The sequence below is a fragment of the Brachyistius frenatus genome, unplaced genomic scaffold, assembly GCF_029030835.1.
Source record: "Brachyistius frenatus isolate BFR_SWC_R1_liver_20210118 unplaced genomic scaffold, ASM2903083v1 Contig_304, whole genome shotgun sequence".
Lineage (NCBI taxonomy): Eukaryota > Metazoa > Chordata > Actinopteri > Embiotocidae > Brachyistius > Brachyistius frenatus.
The window spans coordinates 331315-351567 of NW_027210903.1; the positions used below are offsets into that span (position 1 = coordinate 331315).

Here is a 20253-nt window from a genome sequence, read left to right on the forward strand (position 1 = left end):
TCCTCAAACCGTCGGACGGATCGAGCAGTGCGGGTTTGTAGTGTTAATCCCCCCACTCCCCCCAAAAAAGGGACTCCGTTTCCCAGATATCTTCTCGTACACGAGTCCCCCCCTCCCCGCCCATCCCGCCCCTCCACAGGCTGGATTATTTAGTGGTTGTCATTGGAGAAGAAGAAGGAGGAGGAGGAGGAGAGTTAAGGCCTGGCCTGGTGCTCGATGGCGTCTACATCTGCTCCACCGGCGCTCCTTCTTCTTTGGGAGGAGGCTCCAAGTGAATCGGAGCGACGCTGGCAGGTTTCTTCACACTGGACGGGACACGGGAGGAGAGGGGGGGGAGGAGGAGGAGAGTGGACAGGCAGAAAGAGGAACAGAAAGGTGACGTGGTTGTCGGGTTGGAAAACAAACTCTGGAAAACTGGGATGTGACGGGATTTTGTGGGAAACGTGGTCTTCACATGAAAAGTGTCTAATTAAATGTTGATTGTCAATAACTACGTTATATTAGTTTTATAGAGACCGCGATTTGTCTTTGTGCATACAGTAGTGCTGAATTAACATGAATTAAACAGCATCTAACGCTCTTATTTTGAAAGGCTGATGTTTCTATATCAGTCAGACTGTTTTGTAAAGCTATGTCACTTTTTAGGAACTCTTGAGCGCCTTTAAGTTCAATAAAAGAATAAAACCAAAATTATTATTATCACCAGAAGTGATTACATATCACTGTTTTTGTGGTAGTACTTAAAAAATAATGTAATCTTTTGTTTCCCGCAATTTTAACAGCAAAAAAACCGATTTTAAAACTCTGCAAATTATATTGAAAATTTTGAGGAAATCCTGCACAGAAATTAAACTTTTTATTTTTTACAACAATCACAAAATAAACCCTGGAGGTTCACGTGTCTTTTCTATTCTCTCCATCATTTGTAAATAATTTTAAAAAAAGCTCTAAAACAGTGAGAAATAAGACAAATTAAATGTCACGATGGCTTCCTGTTTTTTTTTGTATATATATATATATTCCATAAGTAATAAGTACATGAGCCGGGCTGAACACAGGAGACGGGAGGATTTGCATACCAGCTCGTACTTCCTGTCAGGTCGATGCCCTCCAAGATTGGAGGTCACTGCACATGCAAATAAATTCATGTCCGACTATTTAAGCTTGTGATTAATCGGCATCACTCGAGACCTTTTTAAGTCGCTGATTGTGGCGTTTCATACAGCAAGTATTTTAATTCAATATTTATTGTGATTTTTCTTTTTAAAATCGGAAAGTCAAATCACATTTAAGTCAAATCTTATGTCAGTGCGTCTTTCTGGGTTTTATTTTTTAGGAGCATCATAAAGTGGCTTTGAAAATAATAAATCTGTCATTAGGAATAATACTTTCAACGCGAGTTAGTTTAGACCAGTATAGAAGTTTTCAACTTAAGATGTGACTTAAGTTGAAAAGCAAAATAAAGCGAAATAAAGTACAGTTTTAATGAAATGAATTAAAGCTAAACCACCGGTGCTTTTATTTTGAAACCCCAATCGGACAACAACGGTTTAAACGAGAGAAAAAACAGCTACCGTTTGATCAAACTAACAGACCGACCCGGCTGGTCAAATAATCCTCAAACTTGAAACTCGTGAATTTTTTCGTTACTTACGAGTACGGGGAGATCGGCACGGCGACGACCAGGACGTGGTTCCTCTTTCTGAAGAGCCGCCACAGGCCGCGGTGGTATCCTCGAACATCCAGGTCCCAGACATGCAGGCACTGAGGAGACGACACGGGATGAGTTCTTCTGTGAGTGAGTGAGTGAGTGTGTGTGTGTGTGTGTGTGTGAGTGTGTGTGTGTGTGTGTACCTTGGCGAGCTCCGTCCACGTGGACGTGTCCGTCTCGGTGTCCATCTTGATGAACATGACGTAGGTCTTCCCCTCTGAGTCCGGCAGGAACGAGTCGTCACACGGGTTCTTGGTGTGGTCCAGCACCTCGGCCTCTCTGGGATATCACACACACACACACACACACACACACACAATGACATCATCACTTCAGCCCTTTCTGTACTTTTTATTTCACCGCAGCGACCGAACATCTGCAGGTTCACTCACTTCAGCAGGTTTTGGATCTCCACTTCGTACGCGTCCTTCTTCAAACTGGGACGCACAAAAAAAAAAACAACAACGAGACAACCAAAATTATTTTTCAGATGCAATTCAAGAGGTGGGAAAAAAAACTTCACACATCTCTCTCACACACTCACACACCTGTCGACGCTCTTCAGCTGCACATTGGGAACAGTGTTGAACTTGTGCTTCTTGAAATAAACCTCCTACGGGACGGAAACGCAGGAATATGATGAGAAAACCCAAATCAAATCAAATCAAATCATCTGCAGGTCTTTTTTTGTTTTTATTTTTAAATCACAAAAGAAGCAGTTTCTTTTTTCGGATCTTACGTGGAAGTATCCGTTCATGTTGAGGCCGATGATGCCAAAGTGGTACGAGCGTGACACGTCGGGGATGATGCACTCTCGGCCTTTCCTCTGCTCCGGCATCCGCATCCACATGTCCCAGTCCCACAGCTGCAGGACACACACACATACACACACACACACACACACACACACACACACACACACACACACACACACACACACACACACACACACACACACACACACACGTTTTTAAATGAATGCTCTTCCTTTCATCGGATGAAAATCTAATTGCAGGTCTTAAAATCTGCTGCTCATAATCATAATTCAGTATTGAGAGCACCGAGGACAAATATTCATCACTGAAAGTTCACACGTGTAACTTAAAGCTGCAGAAACTAACTTTGTTTTCGGGCCACTAGGGGGCAGCAAATTATTTGACAACTAAAAAAGCTTCCACAGAAGCAACACGAGGATTGTTGGAGGCAGACAAGAAGACCGGAGCACCTTCTCCGGCGTCGGCCACTTGGGCTCCAGCTCGTCCTTGTAGAGGCTCTTCTTCAGCACCCAGCCCAGGCCGGGCATGCTCTCCACCCGGTACAGGAGGGCCGGATCCTCCGCGGTGTGCTCGTAACCCTGAGCAACAAGAAAAACAACAACAACAACGGCTGTCAGGGACATATGGAGGTTTTTTTTCTGTGGGCTTCAGGTCTACGTGTGGGTTTATTTGTTCTTTAAAGAAAGCGAATGACTGACGTCCCGACATTCGTTCATTTGCTCACCTGGTCGTTCCAGGCGGAGATGCAGTAGAGGCTGTCGTCCTCGTCCAGAAGGTGGACGGTCTGACTCAGGAAACTGCAGGAAGAAAAAAACAGGGATATTAGTGAAAGCAGCTGATATCAACAGACAAAACTATTCTTTTTTTTAGTCAAGTTAAAAAGCAAGAACTTTCCAGTTTATGTACACACACCTAAACTACAAGTTCAAAAACAGCCTCCAAAGCTGGTTTCAATCTTTCAACAAAGATGTTGAACGCTGGCTGCAGGGAGTTTTGTGAAAAGGAGCCAAACACAAAGTCTGTTGTCTAAAACATCGCTTCTTCTTTCTCGGGAGCATTAAATATTCCCTTTCAGCAGGTTTCCCTCTGCGCAGGTCAGAAGGCGGACTTTAAACACGAACGCTGCATGTGGAGAAGCAGCTCGGAAAAATCACTTCATGCTAACGAAAGAAATCAGGAATTCAAATGTTGAAGCTGAAGTCGTGACACCGTGCAAGAAGTAAACATGAGACGTAACGGCCTCGTCTCCCTCAACAGGAGGGAGCTTCTGGTTCTCTCACCGAAGGCCTGAAGCTCGTCTTTCTTCAGAGAGGCGTTCAAATGGAAACGGCTGCAGACGCTTTTATCGGCTATTTGAAGTCGGTGCTTTGAACGGATCCGTCGGCCCGGGAGGGAAAGATGCAGCTTCTTACAGCACCGTTCAAAAAAATAAAAAATAAGCAGTCTGTCCAACAAAGGAGGGTCTGAGAGAGGCTCCATCACCGAGGATCTACTGCCACCTGGTGGACACTCCGGACCAAATCAAATAGAAATAGAAAAAGAGAGCTCGTAAGGTGGAAAAAAACTCGTCGGGTCCTTAAGGAGGACTTTTAAGAGGCTGAAGACTTTCGCCGAATGACATCATGACAATGACATGACAATGACATCATCTCGTCCGTCTCCGCCAACACACAAAAAAATTTTTTAAAAAAATTCAGCAACTGGAAAAATATTAAAAAAAAAAAAAAAAAAAAAATCCATGTTAAAAAACATTGCAGCAGTGATGACTTGGTCATAAGCAAAGGGGTCACAGCGCTTTCACAGCCTCATGTTGGGACGCAGTTCATGTCATTTCCACCAGGTGTCACTGTTCGTCCTGCCTGCCATCAGTGTGCTTTTTTTTTTTTCTTCAACCAATAGCAGCTTTAAAAGGAATGAAAAAAAAATGTCCCAGTGAAGGAATGAAGCACCCAAAACAAAAAAACTACTATGTTAAATGTATTTCATTTACTTTCTATATTTTTTAATGTTTCCTTTTATATCTGTTTTTATGTGAAACACTTTGAGCTGCTGTTTGTTGTATGAGAGGTGCTACACAAATACGAATTAATAATATTAACAATCATATAAAACAAACAATAGCAGCAAAGTTTGAGATTAAAGAAGATGAATCAGTTTTTTCCTTCATCAGCTTTCAAAATAACTGATGATTAATTTTCCGTCGATCTGTAAAACCCCACTTTGAATTAAAAGTCACGGTATGGACACGTATGAATTTGGATCACTCCAACTATAAATTAATACTTCTGCTGTCATTTTAAAATAACTTCTGGTCATTTATTTTAGGATTTTATTCTCGTCAATTATTAAGAGAATATGAAAGCGGTAAGTTGTTGGCGAGTCATCTGTCCGTGGTTTTAGTGGCAGATGTGCAGACGGTCTGACGTACCTGAAGAAGTCGATGGAGATATCCAGGTCTTCTTCCAGAACGATGGCAAAACTGGCATCCTGATCAAAAACACATTAATTCTGTCATGAGATCGACTCTGTGAAACATACAAACCACCTGAGAGACTGAAAGCTGTGATCGATTCATAAAAATATAAAATAAAAGAAGAAATAAAGCTGCCATAATGTGTGACAGTTTGATACTTACAGGGTGGAGGTTGAAGGTCGCGGTCAGACTCGCCTTGTAGTGCTGCGATGGAGAACGGAGACAATTCAACATATTTTTAATCCTACAATCACCATGTAAAGTGCTTTAACATCACAAAACAACACGCAGCAAGAAAACGTGTCAACAGAACCACATTAACGACAACGCAAGTAACAAAACAAAACAAAAAAAGCGTATCAATAGAAACAATAAATTAAACGAAGAAACTCCCGGAGGTCTGAGTGTCTTTCATGACTTGAAATCAGTCTGAAGCTCAAACACTCTTTCATAACACGCTGCAGGAGACAATTCAGTGACGTGGAGGAAATACTCGTATAAATTTATAAAAGAATAATACTATTTTGTTTTATTTAAACCTCTTTACCTGCGACACTCTGGCGTTCTTGATGCTGATGGGTGTGTGCTGAACTCCCTTCAGCCCGAACAGCTCCACGACATCCATCGGTTCCTGGGTCCAAGACACATAAAACATGAATAGACATGTATACAGCATGGAAATTAATATATACAGCATAGAAATTAATATATACAGCATAGAAATTAATATATACATATATACACCTAAAAAAATAGACAAGAAAAAAAAATATAGATCAAAAAATAAGACGACACAACATAAGCATAATTTTTCACATTTATACGCTCAGACGTGAAAGATATTTTTTAATTTTGGAAACACAATCTGACTGAAACATCCACCAGCCAAGTGGAAGAAACTCGCCATTACCTCGTAATATCCGTCGATGAAGACGGTGATCATCTGCGAGTTGACGCCGTGAGCCGAAAGAAGCGACCTCAGCATCCTGAAAACAGACAAGCGCTCATATTTTATAATTTAATGATTGTTTATTACTCCGTTCTGTGAGATTTGTTCCAATTTAACAACAACAAAAGCGGACATGTAAATGTGTTTTTTTTTCCCCTTTAAATGAATTGTATTCATGTTTTTGCCGCCATCTTTCTTCATCCCACTTGGACGGCAGCAGCTCGCCGTGTTTACGTCCTCCGCCACCAAATCAAAATGTCAAAGAGGAATTTAACACGAGGAATATTTACTGCACGCGGCCTCATTTCTCTTTATTCGTTTCGGGGGTAAAACTCAACAAAACGGCAAAACCAAATAAGTACAAATATCTTTATAGGAAAATGAAGAACGTTATTCTTTGGGCTGATCTCACCGGTAGAGGTAGTTGGGTCGGTTCCCTGCGATGACGGCCACGGGGACGTTCAGGACGTTGCTGTTGGGCAGCTGGCAGGACAAAGACAAAAGGAAGTGAATGAAAATGAAGTCACAGAGAAATATTTTATTTGTCAGCACACCAGAAAACAAATTATAACAAAAAGAAAATGAACGATTATATCGGTGGCAACATTTTGAAGATGCTGTCGATGTCATAACCGACACGCGAGTCTCTTTATATAGAAACTTATCTCGAATTATGTAAAACTTTAGCATCTTGTGTGCCTGATTTAAATCTTCTTTCTCTCTGTGGCGACCGAATCAAATTTTGAAATGACGACTTTTTTGGTCTTTCTTATATCTTCCACGTGTTTGTACATTTTTTCATATCATGTGCACCTTTTTGAGTTTCTATGCTGCTGCAGCGACTAAATTTCCCCACTGTGGGATTAATGAAGTCTAAATCTAATTTAAATCTCACCAGGTCGGGGTTGAACTCGATGGGCGCCGGGTCCTTGCAGCTGCAGATGCTGCCGTATCCTTCCACTTTGCTGCAGAAGAGCTTCCTCCTGCGGTTCAGCTCGGTGTCGGCCCAGTGGCACTCGGCCTCTGCAGGGTGGACAACGTTTACGGAAAATCTTACAGTTAAAAACAAATCATAAACACGAGGTGCAGCTTCTGACTGAATCATTCGGGTTTTTTTTGGGGGGGGCGTTAACCGGCGTGAACGATATGAATCCTGCGTCTTTACCTTCGGAGGCGGTGAGCTGCACCTCGGTCTTCAGCAGCACCGGGTCTCCCCAGGTGGACAGGGCTGGAGACTTGGAGTGCTTCTCTCCGTACACCTGACCTGGTGAACACACCGACACGTCAGCTGATCTCGTCACACAAAAAGCTCCATACGCAGACGAGTCGACGAAGCCCAGTTTGAGAAGTCGATTGATACGTTTCAAAGATGTTTCTGAACCGAGTCTGAATTTAGGGGAAAGATATTCACAGGAAACTAAGAAGTTACTTAAATGCATGATTCCGTTGATTTTTCTTCTCCCACGACAACATTTCTTATAATACAAAGTTGTTTTGTGTTTCCTTCTGTAGCCTGTAAACAAATAATCCTGCTTCAAAGCTGTGAGTTCGGATTTCAGTCGTCGCCATTTTTGCTAGTTTGGAGCAGGAAGTGACCATATTTGGACAATTGGAAACCATGACGATACAACGTCCTGCCCACCGATATCCCCCCAAAAACAGGTCTTCTTGAATCTTCTTTTCTAATGAATGAGGGATTATTTTCAGATGGACCTCCAGAAAACTAAGAAGAAGGAGTGACTTTAGCTAACAACACCGAGATAACTGATGGACACATTTGATTCACTTTGGATTTGATGAGAGAAGTTGAATGGGAGTCTATGGAGCCGGAGGCTTTTTGGAGCCGACCTCTAGTGGCACTCGCTGGTATTGCAGCTTAAGTTCACTTCTGCATCATTTTTCAGACCCGAAGCTACGAACACTTTTATATCCAGTCTGTGTTCTGACCACATGTGACAGTCACATCCGCTTGGGAGTGAAAACTTGCTCCTCTACCTCCTTTCTTCACCACCAGAGTCCACATGTCCCTCCAGCTGAGGTTGAGGGACACCTGGCTGCCCAGAGTCTTCAGCAGGTTCTTGGCGGCGTCCTTCAGGTGGAACGTGCCCTCATCCTGCAGGAAAAACAACAACAACAACAACAAGTCTGTAGTCTGAAATAAAGACAGGAACACGTGCTTCAGCGCAGAGACCGCCGGCAGCTACTCACCTTGATGGTGAAGATGAGGACTCGACCTCGGGTCACCATGTTGAGGAAGAGGATCATGGCTTCGTCCTCGTGGGGGGAGTAGGTGTCAAATATCCTCTTGGCCATCACATGACCCTGACACACACACACACACACACACAGGTTCGGTTATCCAACCTTTTCTTTTAAATCCTGTGCAGTGATTGGTCGATATGAATCTGAATGGCGAACAGACGGCGCTCACGGTTGCCTGGTTGAGAACGATGACGTGGACGCCTCGGCCTTGTTCTCGCATGTCGTCCTCGAGCACCTGCAGCCGACGGGGCAGGGAATATATATATATATATATATATACATGCCTCATACATTTAATATAATATTTGTTTCTGGACATTTATATATCCTGAGAAATTTACCTATATGCAATAAAAGTCTGGTTTTCTTTGTTCAGAAATATTTACACAAACATTTCACTGTATACGTGTGTGTGTGTGTGTGTGTGTGTGTGTGTGTGTGTGTGTGTGTGTGTGTGTGTGTGTGTGTGTGTGTGTGTGTGTGTGTGTGTGTGTTTTTACATTGGTGTGTATTTGTTTTTGCATTAAAGGAGGATTAGTGATTTGGATTGTTGTCGGCGGGCGCCGGTCGGTCACTCACGGTGGTGCCGTCCACCGCCACGTAGACCTTGGAGCGACTGGAGTACACCTCGATGTCCAGGACTTTGCGTCCGCTGGCCGGCCTGCGCGGCGTCTCCATGTTGGGAATCGTGTCCTCTGAAAGAGACACGAGACGACAGCGGCGTGTTGGAAATACGGTAGTTATGGCAACACGTGTTTGAAGGTTGAAGAAAATAAAAATAAAAACACGCCGTGTTGGTTTTACTCTCAAACACGCACATACGAGATATGATATAATAATCTGATGCTGACGGTGGAGAAAATGTTTTATGAGCTCTAAAGGTTGTTGTCATAACGACCGTCGTTAGTTACGTGTTACACTGAAATAAAATAAGGTGTTTTCTCACCGTATTCCTGAGCTGCTGCATCTTCGTTAGCAACTCTCCGTGTGTCCAAAATGAGTTTAATGTTGACTATGACGGTTATCAGCAGGAACAGAACGGCACCAGCCTGCGGAAGAAAAGAAAATTTAAAAAAAATCTGAAATCACTTCTTTTTTTTCAAGTCGCATCACAAGAGACTTTACGAGAAATCAAACAATCGGAGCGGATAAAAGCTTGAACATGAAATAAAACAGCTGAAATAGGGTAAAAGTATACGAACAATCAAAGGCAAATACAAATGTCTAAATAGGTAGAAACTGAAATGCATATATTTAATAGAAACTACATTTAATAAGCGAGTCTAAAATCCTGCTGTTGGGTTATAAAGCACTGAAGGCTCGTTTCTGATCCTGCTGCTACTTTTATCAGCCAGAACTAAACGCGGTAGAAGCAGCTTTCAGTTTCTACGTTCCACATATCTGGAACAAACTCCCAGAAAGCTGCAGGTCTGCTGAGACTCTAAAGACTTTAAATCAGGACTGAAGACTTCTTCTGTTCGCTGCCTTTCACTGAACCACATTTGAGGACGTCTTAAACTGCACTGTAACTTTTGTCCTATTTGTTTTTTTAGCTTGCTTAATGTTTTAATCACTGTTTTTTTTATGTTTTAATAATTGTTTTTAATGTTTTAATCACCATTTTTAACATTTTAATCACCGTTTTCAATATTTTAATCAGTTTTTAATGTTTTAATCACTGTTTAATAGTTTTTAAATGTCCTTTTCTTTTGCCTGATGTTTTTAATGCTTTTAAAGGTTTTAAGTGAAGCACGTTGAATTGCATTGTTGTTAAAATGTGTTCTACAAATAAACGTGCCTTCCTTCTGACATAATTATGATGACTGAACAAAAAAAGAGAATGAAAAAGGTTCAGTCCTGATAAACAGAAAATTAAAGAGATTTCTTGTGACTTTTATTTTTTGAAAACATTCGATGTCTTCTTCTTAAAGAAAGTGTGTTGGAGGAAACCTGAGAACTGGATGAAGGTATTTGTTCTGTTCTGATGAAGGTATTTGTTCTGATGAAGGTATTTGTTGTGATGAAGGTATTTGTTGTGATGAAGGTATTTGTTGTGATGAAGGTATTTGTTCTGGATGAAGGTATTTGTTCTGATGAAGGTATTTGTTCTGGATGAAGGTATTTGTTCTGATGAAGGTATTTGTTGTGATGAAGGTATTTGTTCTGGATGAAGGTATTTGTTCTGATGAAGGTATTTGTTCTGATGAAGGTATTTGTTCTGATGAAGGTATTTGTTGTGATGAAGGTATTTGTTCTGATGAAGGTATTTGTTCTGATGAAGGTATTTGTTCTGATGAAGGTATTTGTTCTGGATGAAGGTATTTGTTGTGATGAAGGTATTTGTTCTGGATGAAGGTATTTGTTGTGATGAAGGTATTTGTTCTGATGAAGGTATTTGTTCTGGATGAAGGTATTTGTTCTGATGAAGGTATTTGTTGTGATGAAGGTATTTGTTCTGATGAAGGTATTTGTTCTGATGAAGGTATTTGTTCTGATGAAGGTATTTGTTCTGGATGAAGGTATTTGTGATGAAGGTATTTGTTCTGATGAAGGTATTTGTTCTGGATGAAGGTATTTGTTGTGATGAAGGTATTTGTTGTGATGAAGGTATTTGTTCTGATGAAGGTATTTGTTCTGATGAAGGTATTTGTTCTGATGAAGGTATTTGTTCTGATGAAGGTATTTGTTCTGATGAAGGTATTTGTTCTGGATGAAGGTATTTGTTCTGATGAAGGTATTTGTTCTGATGAAGGTATTTGTTCTGATGAAGGTATTTGTTGTGATGAAGGTATTTGTTCTGATGAAGGTATTTGTTCTGATGAAGGTATTTGTTCTGATGAAGGTATTTGTTCTGATGAAGGTATTTGTTCTGGATGAAGGTATTTGTTCTGATGAAGGTATTTGTTGTGATGAAGGTATTTGTTCTGATGAAGGTATTTGTTCTGATGAAGGTATTTGTTGTGATGAAGGTATTTGTTGTGATGAAGGTATTTGTTGTGATGAAGGTATTTGTTGTGGATGAAGGTATTTGTTGTGATGAAGGTATTTGTTGTGATGAAGGTATTTGTTGTGATGAAGGTATTTGTTGTGATGAAGGTATTTGTTGTGATGAAGGTATTTGTTGTGATGAAGGTATTTGTTCTGGATGAAGGTATTTGTTCTGATGAAGGTATTTGTTCTGATGAAGGTATTTGTTCTGGATGAAGGTATTTGTTCTGATGAAGGTATTTGTTGTGATGAAGGTATTTGTTGTGATGAAGGTATTTGTTCTGATGAAGGTATTTGTTCTGATGAAGGTATTTGTTCTGATGAAGGTATTTGTTCTGATGAAGGTATTTGTTCTGGATGAAGGTATTTGTTCTGATGAAGGTATTTGTTGTGATGAAGGTATTTGTTCTGGATGAAGGTATTTGTTCTGATGAAGGTATTTGTTCTGGATGAAGGTATTTGTTCTGATGAAGGTATTTGTTGTGATGAAGGTATTTGTTCTGATGAAGGTATTTGTTCTGATGAAGGTATTTGTTCTGATGAAGGTATTTGTTCTGGATGAAGGTATTTGTTGTGATGAAGGTATTTGTTCTGATGAAGGTATTTGTTCTGATGAAGGTATTTGTTCTGGATGAAGGTATTTGTTCTGGATGAAGGTATTTGTTCTGGATGAAGGTATTTGTTCTGATGAAGGTATTTGTTCTGATGAAGGTATTTGTTCTGATGAAGGTATTTGTTCTGGATGAAGGTATTTGTTCTGATGAAGGTATTTGTTCTGATGAAGGTATTTGTTGTGATGAAGGTATTTGTTCTGATGAAGGTATTTGTTCTGATGAAGGTATTTGTTCTGATGAAGGTATTTGTTCTGATGAAGGTATTTGTTCTGGATGAAGGTATTTGTTCTGGATGAAGGTATTTGTTCTGATGAAGGTATTTGTTGTGATGAAGGTATTTGTTCTGATGAAGGTATTTGTTCTGATGAAGGTATTTGTTCTGATGAAGGTATTTGTTCTGATGAAGGTATTTGTTCTGATGAAGGTATTTGTTCTGATGAAGGTATTTGTTCTGATGAAGGTATTTGTTCTGAGGTATTTGTTCTGATGAAGGTATTTGTTCTGATGAAGGTATTTGTTGTGATGAAGGTATTTGTTGTGATGAAGGTATTTGTTCTGATGAAGGTATTTGTTCTGGATGAAGGTATTTGTTCTGATGAAGGTATTTGTTCTGATGAAGGTATTTGTTCTGATGAAGGTATTTGTTCTGATGAAGGTATTTGTTCTGATGAAGGTATTTGTTCTGATGAAGGTATTTGTTCTGATGAAGGTATTTGTTCTGATGAAGGTATTTGTTCTGATGAAGGTATTTGTTCTGATGAAGGTATTTGTTCTGGATGAAGGTATTTGTTCTGATGAAGGTATTTGTTCTGATGAAGGTATTTGTTCTGATGAAGGTATTTGTTCTGATGAAGGTATTTGTTCTGATGAAGGTATTTGTTCTGGATGAAGGTATTTGTTCTGATGAAGGTATTTGTTCTGATGAAGGTATTTGTTCTGATGAAGGTATTTGTTCTGTGATGAAGGTATTTGTTCTGATGAAGGTATTTGTTCTGATGAAGGTATTTGTTCTGATGAAGGTATTTGTTCTGATGAAGGTATTTGTTCTGATGAAGGTATTTGTTCTGATGAAGGTATTTGTTCTGATGAAGGTATTTGTTCTGATGAAGGTATTTGTTCTGATGAAGGTATTTGTTCTGATGAAGGTATTTGTTCTGATGAAGGTATTTGTTCTGATGAAGGTATTTGTTCTGATGAAGGTATTTGTTCTGATGAAGGTATTTGTTCTGATGAAGGTATTTGTTCTGATGAAGGTATTTGTTCTGGATGAAGGTATTTGTTCTGATGAAGGTATTTGTTCTGATGAAGGTATTTGTTCTGTATTTGTTCTGATGAAGGTATTTGTTCTGATGAAGGTATTTGATGAAGGTATTTGTTCTGATGAAGGTATTTGTTCTGGATGAAGGTATTTGTTGTGATGAAGGTATTTGTTTTGATGAAGGTATTTGATGAAGGTATTTGTTCTGATGAAGGTATTTGTTCTGATGAAGGTATTTGTTCTGATGAAGGTATTTGTTCTGATGAAGGTATTTGTTCTGATGAAGGTATTTGTTCTGATGAAGGTATTTGTTCTGATGAAGGTATTTGTTCTGATGAAGGTATTTGTTCTGATGAAGGTATTTGTTGTGATGAAGGTATTTGTTCTGATGAAGGTATTTGTTCTGATGAAGGTATTTGTTCTGGATGAAGGTATTTGTTCTGATGAAGGTATTTGTTCTGATGAAGGTATTTGTTCTGATGAAGGTATTTGTTCTGATGAAGGTATTTGTTCTGATGAAGGTATTTGTTCTGATGAAGGTATTTGTTCTGATGAAGGTATTTGTTCTGATGAAGGTATTTGTTGTGATGAAGGTATTTGTTGTGATGAAGGTATTTGTTGTGATGAAGGTATTTGTTCTGATGAAGGTATTTGTTCTGATGAAGGTATTTGTTGTGATGAAGGTATTTGTTCTGATGAAGGTATTTGTTCTGATGAAGGTATTTGTTCTGATGAAGGTATTTGTTCTGATGAAGGTATTTGTTGTGATGAAGGTATTTGTTCTGATGAAGGTATTTGTTCTGATGAAGGTATTTGTTCTGATGAAGGTATTTGTTCTGATGAAGGTATTTGTTCTGATGAAGGTATTTGTTCTGATGAAGGTATTTGTTGTGATGAAGGTATTTGTTCTGATGAAGGTATTTGTTGTGATGAAGGTATTTGTTGTGATGAAGGTATTTGTTCTGATGAAGGTATTTGTTGTGATGAAGGTATTTGTTGTGGATGAAGGTATTTGTTCTGATGAAGGTATTTGTTCTGATGAAGGTATTTGTTGTGATGAAGGTATTTGTTGTGATGAAGGTATTTGTTGTGATGAAGGTATTTGTTGTGATGAAGGTATTTGTTCTGATGAAGGTATTTGTTCTGATGAAGGTATTTGTTCTGATGAAGGTATTTGTTCTGATGAAGGTATTTGTTCTGATGAAGGTATTTGTTCTGGACCTGACAGAAGCGGCGAAGCGTCCTCTTATTGGTCAGTTTGTACTTCCAGGTGAGATAGAAGCTCCTCTGCTGGCGGGGGACGAAGGGCTTGGCTCGGGGGTTGGGGGTCCAGGTCTCCATCCTGGACACCGACAACACCGCCCTCCTTCACACGGAGCTCAGACTCTCCTCCTCTTCCTCCTCCTCCTCCTCCTCCTCCGCGCCGGGACATACACTGCTTCCAACGGCACCAGCGGAGACACAGATGTTCAGTTCACATCGTCATCTGAGAAGGACAAAAAACAACAACAACAACAACACACACACAAAATAAACAGCGCGTTAAACAACAACAACAACAACAACTAACGACAAGCTAAGTTACCGCGAGCTCTTCAAACTCGCTGTGCCGTGGGGGGGGGGGGTGGAGGGGGGGTGGGGGGGGGTTAAAACACCCCAGTCGGCATCTTTTCTGCTGAAACATCAAACATCACGACTCACGGAGACATCAGAGTCTTTTCATGTCCTCGGAGACCAAAACTCAGCGAAGTCAGCTCGGAAACTGCTACACGGCGCTTCTCGTCGCAGAGCGACACACGTCATCACGCGTCGACCGCCTCCCCTTTCTTATTTATAGCATTTTCGCACAATAAAACCCCACAGCGGCCTATACCGCCGCCAACTGGCGAGGAGTTTCAATACAGCATTAAAAATGTAAATAAACGGAAATCTTTCACTCAACCAACTTCCCCGTTAAATAATGACACAAAACAAAGAACATAACACACTTTTTCTGTGTTTTAGTTTTGGTACTCTTTGATTCCTGGCTGTGGCTTCAGGGCTCCTTTAATGAATTCACTGAACACGTCAAACCGGTTCAATATTTTATTACATAGGAGATAAGAGCTTAGACTTTAGACAGGTGTGGATTGCAGTCATATGACTCAGACGTGTAGCCAAGCATGAGTCATAAACCAGATGACTTCAGACTTGACAGATTTTGAAGTGTACTTTGACGTTAACACGTTTGACTTCCCTTTGGACTTGACTCTTTTGATTCAGCGTGGCTTGATAAACGCCTATCTGAGGATAAAAAACACACGTGCAATTATCTCTTCACTGATTACAGAAATCCAGTATATCAACGTTTGAAATAAGTAGTAAATGCTGCTGTTTTTTTTGTTTTTTTTAGATCAAATATCAAGATCAAACTTAAAATACATCAATAATTAGTGAAACACGCTGAATATTTTATTGGCTGAACGATTCTTAATTACGTTTATTTAATTAATTTTTTTGCACAATTTCAAAAAAATGAAGGCTGAGGAATAAGAGAAGAAATCTCAGCAAAACATGAAAATAGACACGCCGGTCCGCGACAGCAAAAACACGAGACGGCCACGCTTTGTTCTCATATTTTACAGATGTAAGATCTGATATCTCTGGTGAATTCAAATAAAGACCAAGACGCTTATCAGGAAAAACACAAGTGATATTTTCTTGAATTTTGTTCAAATCATCGGCGTAAGAAAACACCAGATGATCAATTTATACCAAACAAGACCAGCTCAATCTTAATATAACATTATTTTACTGGGTCAGATCGACAGTTTTTTCCGTCCAAACGAAACTAAATCATCTGATTCGTTAACGTCCTGACATGCTGTGCTTTTTCAATGCAACAAACACGTGGCTGTATGTGTTTCTGTTCCTGGGAAACTATAAATAAATCTATCTATCTATCTATCTATCTATCTATCTATCTATCTATCTGAAGTCCACCGAGGCTTTGTGTGCCCTTTGGCTCCTTTACGACAGCACACGAGCTGAACATTACGTATTTTTATGGCACCGCACCCAAAGAAGCAGCGTATATAAAGAAGGGAATCCAGAGATTTTTATTTGAGAAAAGTCCAACACAACAAGCTGATGATGAGGTGAGTACTGCAAACTCCTGTACATCTTCACCGATTCTCCTTTTCTCTGTTTCTTACTGAGCTTCGTTCCTGAGCTTTCTGATGTTACTTACTTCTTCTCATTCTGTATCATCTTCTACATTTTTCCTCCATATTTTCTTTTCTCCTTTTTCGATACACTTCCTCCTGCCCGATTCCTCTTCACCCTGCTCATCCAGTTATGGTTACTTACTATTTTAATTCCCACTTTTGAACCTCTTTCTTTCTTTTTTCTTTCTTTCCTCTCTTCCATGTCTTTCCTTCCTTCCCTCCTACGTCCACATCTAGTATCTAAAGGTATCACTCAACAGAACACTGCGCCGTATGCGGGATTTCATGTGTCGTTTTCGATCTCCATCAGTGCCGCTCAGAGTCCGTCGCCGACGCTGAAGTCCAGACTGGAGGCCCTGCAGTGCCACTTCACCTGGGACCTGAGTGCCAGCAGGTCCGCTCTTCTCCGTTTCAGGGACGGCCTGAAGGACATCGGCACCGAGGAGGGATACAGCTGGCGGGGTCACATCTACAACCTGCAGGGGTTCATCCACCACCAGCTGGTCTCCGTCCACCGCCAGCCGGGCTCCGTCGAAGAGGCCCGGAGTTTCTTCGGCAATTCCACGGAGGCTTTCCGCCAGGTGAGAAACACGGTCACGGACGAGGGCCCCTGGTTGGTGGTGAACTACGGGAACCTGGCCTGGCTGCACCACCACCTGGGAGAATGGGCAGAGAGCGAGGGTTACCTGTCCAAGATCGACACCTTGATGAGAGAGTACACGTCTCCGTCCCGGGACGAGCTCCATGCGGAGGTCTGCGCTGAAAAAGCCTGGACCCTGAAGTGTCTGGGCAGGCGGCCGGAGGCTGTGGATTACTTCCAGAGGGCCATCCGCATGCAGCCGGGCATGGTGGAGTGGCAGACCAGCCGAGTGTTAGCGTTACCGAACGATGGCAGCGATGCCAACATCCTGAAGGAAATGAGAGTCGCCATACAAAACGATCCTGAGAACTTGTACCTCGCTGCTGTTTACCTCGAGGCTTGTGGTCCGGTTGAAGGAGATATTGGAAGTAAAGCGCGTGAGTTGGCCACCAGGGTTTTAAGGAAGCCGGTTAGTAGCTACAGTGGTATCGTACCATTACTGAGAGTGTACAGAAAGTATCTATCTTTAGATGAAGCTATCGATTTGGCAGTGCAGGCTCTGGAGAAACATCCAGACGAGCGGTATCTGAAGAGATGTGCTGCGAAATGCTACAAATGGAGGATCTATTCTCAGCAGGACAATCCGCTGAAGCACATAATGATCGACAAAGCGATCCGTCTCTTTGAGGACGTGATCCCTTGTTACCCCGACTCCTCACTTGACATGAAAATAGATCTTGCCAGCATTTACCAGGAGTTAAATAACCAGGCTAAAGCAGACCAGATATTCGAGGGGCTGCTAGGAAGTAATCTGGATGATGACAAGAAACAGATGCTTTACCAGCGCTATGCAGCATATTTGAAATTCTGTAAAAACGAACAGAACAAGTCGATAGACTATCTCATGAAGGCGGCAGCGATAAGAGGAACATCCGTACATCGTGACAAGAGCATCAAAGCCCTGAAGAGGATCAGAGACGGAAGAAGAAGCCAAAGGTGTGCAGAAATAGAGGAGTTTCTGTCGAACGTGGAGTGAAGATGAGACGTTTACTGTACTGATCATCTGCGTGTTTGTATCAACGCTGTGTCTAAATCAACAACAACGTCGCTGTTAATGACACGAAAACAAATTTCAGACTTTTTTTTTTCTTCTGTATTTCATGTAAAAAATGAAAATAAATAAAATAAAAAAGATGTACAAAAAAAAAACCACGACAAATGTCTATAGTTTTAACACCTATTATGAAAATATCCGACTAAACATTATCTCTAGCCATCTAGCCTTTTGCAACATTTCACCGTTTGCTTTATTTATATATTCAGACATCAAGATGACTCGAATAAATCTCCAGTGGCAATACATTTAAACGTCTTTAATGTATTTTAATGTGACTGCAAGCCAGGATTATGTTTATTCTCAATGAAAGAGTATAAACACATATGTTAACCATCAACATATCTTGGAAGAGAGAGAAACAGCTGATGAATGACGATGATGATTAAAATCTAAAATAAATACACCATGAAACCCGATCGCGAACGAGACAAAGAGAACATCACGTACGTAAGACAGCTGCGAGTGTGTTTGTCTTTGCGTGACAAAGGGTCCCTGCATGATGAATCCAATGGTGTCGTGGGTGTTTGATTTTCAGCATCCTATAATGAAGTTAAAGGGTGGCGGTGACTTCGGTTCAATGATAGCAGGTGTGGCGCAATAACAGGGAGGAAAAACAGTACGGATTGCTCAACTAAATTCTGTTAAGACGTCATTTAAAATAACCCACACGAGTAACTATTAAACTTCAGACCTCACAGAGTGGCATCTGGATCTGTGCCTGAGAATTATGATTAAAAACTTAAAGTTACAACCAGCAACTGAAATGATCAGCAATGAGGTTCAGATGATTCCAAAACAGTTTGATCCATCAAGTGTATTCAAAACCAAATGTAAGGTATTAAGATGGATAAACCGTATATCATAAACTTCAAGTTGTGGCCTGACAGTCGAGGTGAGACAGCTGCTGCTGCTGCAGCTGTAATAACATCTGCCTGGTTTACTTCACTGGTTGCCACTTTCTTGATATTCCAGATCGACTGGAAAACAAGACGCACCAACTGGGAGACACTCAAAGTGTGATTCATGACAGTCCTTCACGTATTATTTACACAGTTCCTCCCTGTCACAACAATGTCAGACGCACAACACCATCCCTGCTTTATACGTCGAGGAAAATCTTGTTTTGAACATGAAACAAATTACACATAAAAAAAATAAAAATAAAAAATACTCCTGAATGATTCATTTATTTATTCATCTTTTGAACCGCTCAGGTCAGCGGTAAATAAAGACCTTTGCCTCATGGTTCAGATCCCTCTTCACCACTACAGCCCAATATATTACTGCTGCCCTTTCTCCCAGTGATTTCATGTAGTAATATTACACACACGTCATTAAAGGAGAAAGATCTGAAGTGAACTTTTGTACAGTGAAAATGCAAATTGGCACATAAATGATTACTGATACTTTAGTAATAAAGTGTTATTAAGGAAACACAACTTTTCATTGAAGTCATATTAACTTACTAACTAATGCAGAAGGAACAAGTTCATTTCACTTGACATCAGCAAAAACTTTGAAATCATTCTCATTTATTTTCATTTAGAAATGTTTACTTTTTTATTTTTGTACATGAACCTGTACTTACTTAGTGACGTAGTTTTTAAAGGTTAAACAGGAAGGCAGACAGCAGCCACTGGAGACTTCTTCTCTCAGTGGTAGTTTGTTTTCCAAGAATAAAAAAAACCAATAAGATTACCACGTCCATTCAGGCCCCCGAAATATACCAGCCTTTATTAAAATGGACACACATTCAAGATTTGTTTTTTTTGTTGATTTTATACACTTTATTAATCCCCGAGGGGAAATTTCTTCACTACAGCAGGGGGGCTCTCAGGGGGGAGATGCTGCAGCAGACACTGACAACAAATTAAAAGGAAACTCGTTTGATAATCTACTAATTATTCCGATAACATTTTAGAAACACTGGCCAGCGTTTTCAAGATTGTTTGCTGTATGAATTTTCTTGTTTTCTCTATTTCATTTTGGATTGTTTTGAAGACAAAGCACATAACACAAAGAAATCACCGTAGGTCTTTGGAAACTACGGGGATTTTTCAAGTCTTTCAACATTTGAGACATGATGATTAATCAATGAAGAAAATGATGACTCAATAAATTGCAGCCCAATAGTGTGAGCAGATTGTCGTTCATGTTTTCTTCAAAAATAGAGTTGGAATATTTAATTCATTATTAAAAAAAATTGTTCAATCAATACAAGACAAGCAAAATAGATTTATATACTTTATTCATCCCACAAGGAAAATAACAAGTACAAATAAATAGTTAAATAAATACTTTCTCAAAGTCTTAAATATG

At 40.3% G+C, this 20253-nt stretch overlaps 2 protein-coding genes across 3 annotated transcripts; one reads left to right on the forward strand and one right to left on the reverse strand.

Moving 5' to 3' along the window:
* Positions 1 to 134: 134 nt before the first annotated feature.
* On the reverse strand, positions 135 to 14823 carry pomgnt1 (protein O-linked mannose N-acetylglucosaminyltransferase 1 (beta 1,2-)). Of its 2 annotated transcripts, none has more exons than XM_069722758.1 (22): positions 14733 to 14823; positions 14253 to 14517; positions 9118 to 9220; positions 8751 to 8866; positions 8341 to 8406; positions 8118 to 8231; positions 7905 to 8022; positions 7075 to 7173; positions 6805 to 6932; positions 6322 to 6392; positions 5871 to 5946; positions 5508 to 5591; positions 5123 to 5164; positions 4916 to 4974; positions 3212 to 3284; positions 2937 to 3065; positions 2451 to 2576; positions 2260 to 2324; positions 2104 to 2148; positions 1855 to 1990; positions 1655 to 1764; positions 135 to 305 (listed from the first exon to the last, which is right to left on the reverse strand). In XM_069722758.1, the coding sequence occupies exons 2-22, from the start codon at positions 14370 to 14372 to the stop codon at positions 224 to 226; spliced, it is 1962 nt and encodes a 653-aa protein (XP_069578859.1). In that variant the 5' UTR covers positions 14373 to 14517; positions 14733 to 14823; the 3' UTR covers positions 135 to 223. The 2 variants fall into 2 exon arrangements, with proteins under 2 accessions (XP_069578859.1, XP_069578860.1); XM_069722759.1 differs by lacking the exon at positions 14733 to 14823 and adding an exon at positions 14617 to 14715.
* Positions 14824 to 16437: 1614 nt separating this feature from the next.
* LOC138635333 (interferon-induced protein with tetratricopeptide repeats 1-like) lies at positions 16438 to 17870 on the forward strand. The gene has a single exon (XM_069722752.1). It carries the CDS (start codon positions 16438 to 16440, stop codon positions 17851 to 17853), a length of 1416 nt encoding a protein of 471 aa, XP_069578853.1. The 3' UTR covers positions 17854 to 17870.
* The last annotated feature ends 2383 nt before the right edge of the window (positions 17871 to 20253 follow it).

What these genes read in the sequence shown, in the direction of transcription:
- LOC138635333 (XM_069722752.1), top strand. Translation starts at nt 16,438, where the DNA reads ATGTCTTTCCTTCCTTCCCTCCTACGTCCACATCTAGTATCTAAAGGT.
- pomgnt1 (XM_069722758.1), bottom strand. Translation starts at nt 14,372, where the DNA reads ATGGAGACCTGGACCCCCAACCCCCGAGCCAAGCCCTTCGTCCCCCGC. An exon ending in TGGCGGTGGACGGCACCACC is followed by an intron (nt 8,407 to 8,750) that starts GTGAGTGACCGA and finishes CGTCGGCTGCAG; the next exon opens with GTGCTCGAGGACGACATGCG. An exon ending in GTGCCGATCTCCCCGTACTC is followed by an intron (nt 306 to 1,654) that starts GTAAGTAACGAA and finishes TGTCCCGTCCAG; the next exon opens with TGTGAAGAAACCTGCCAGCG.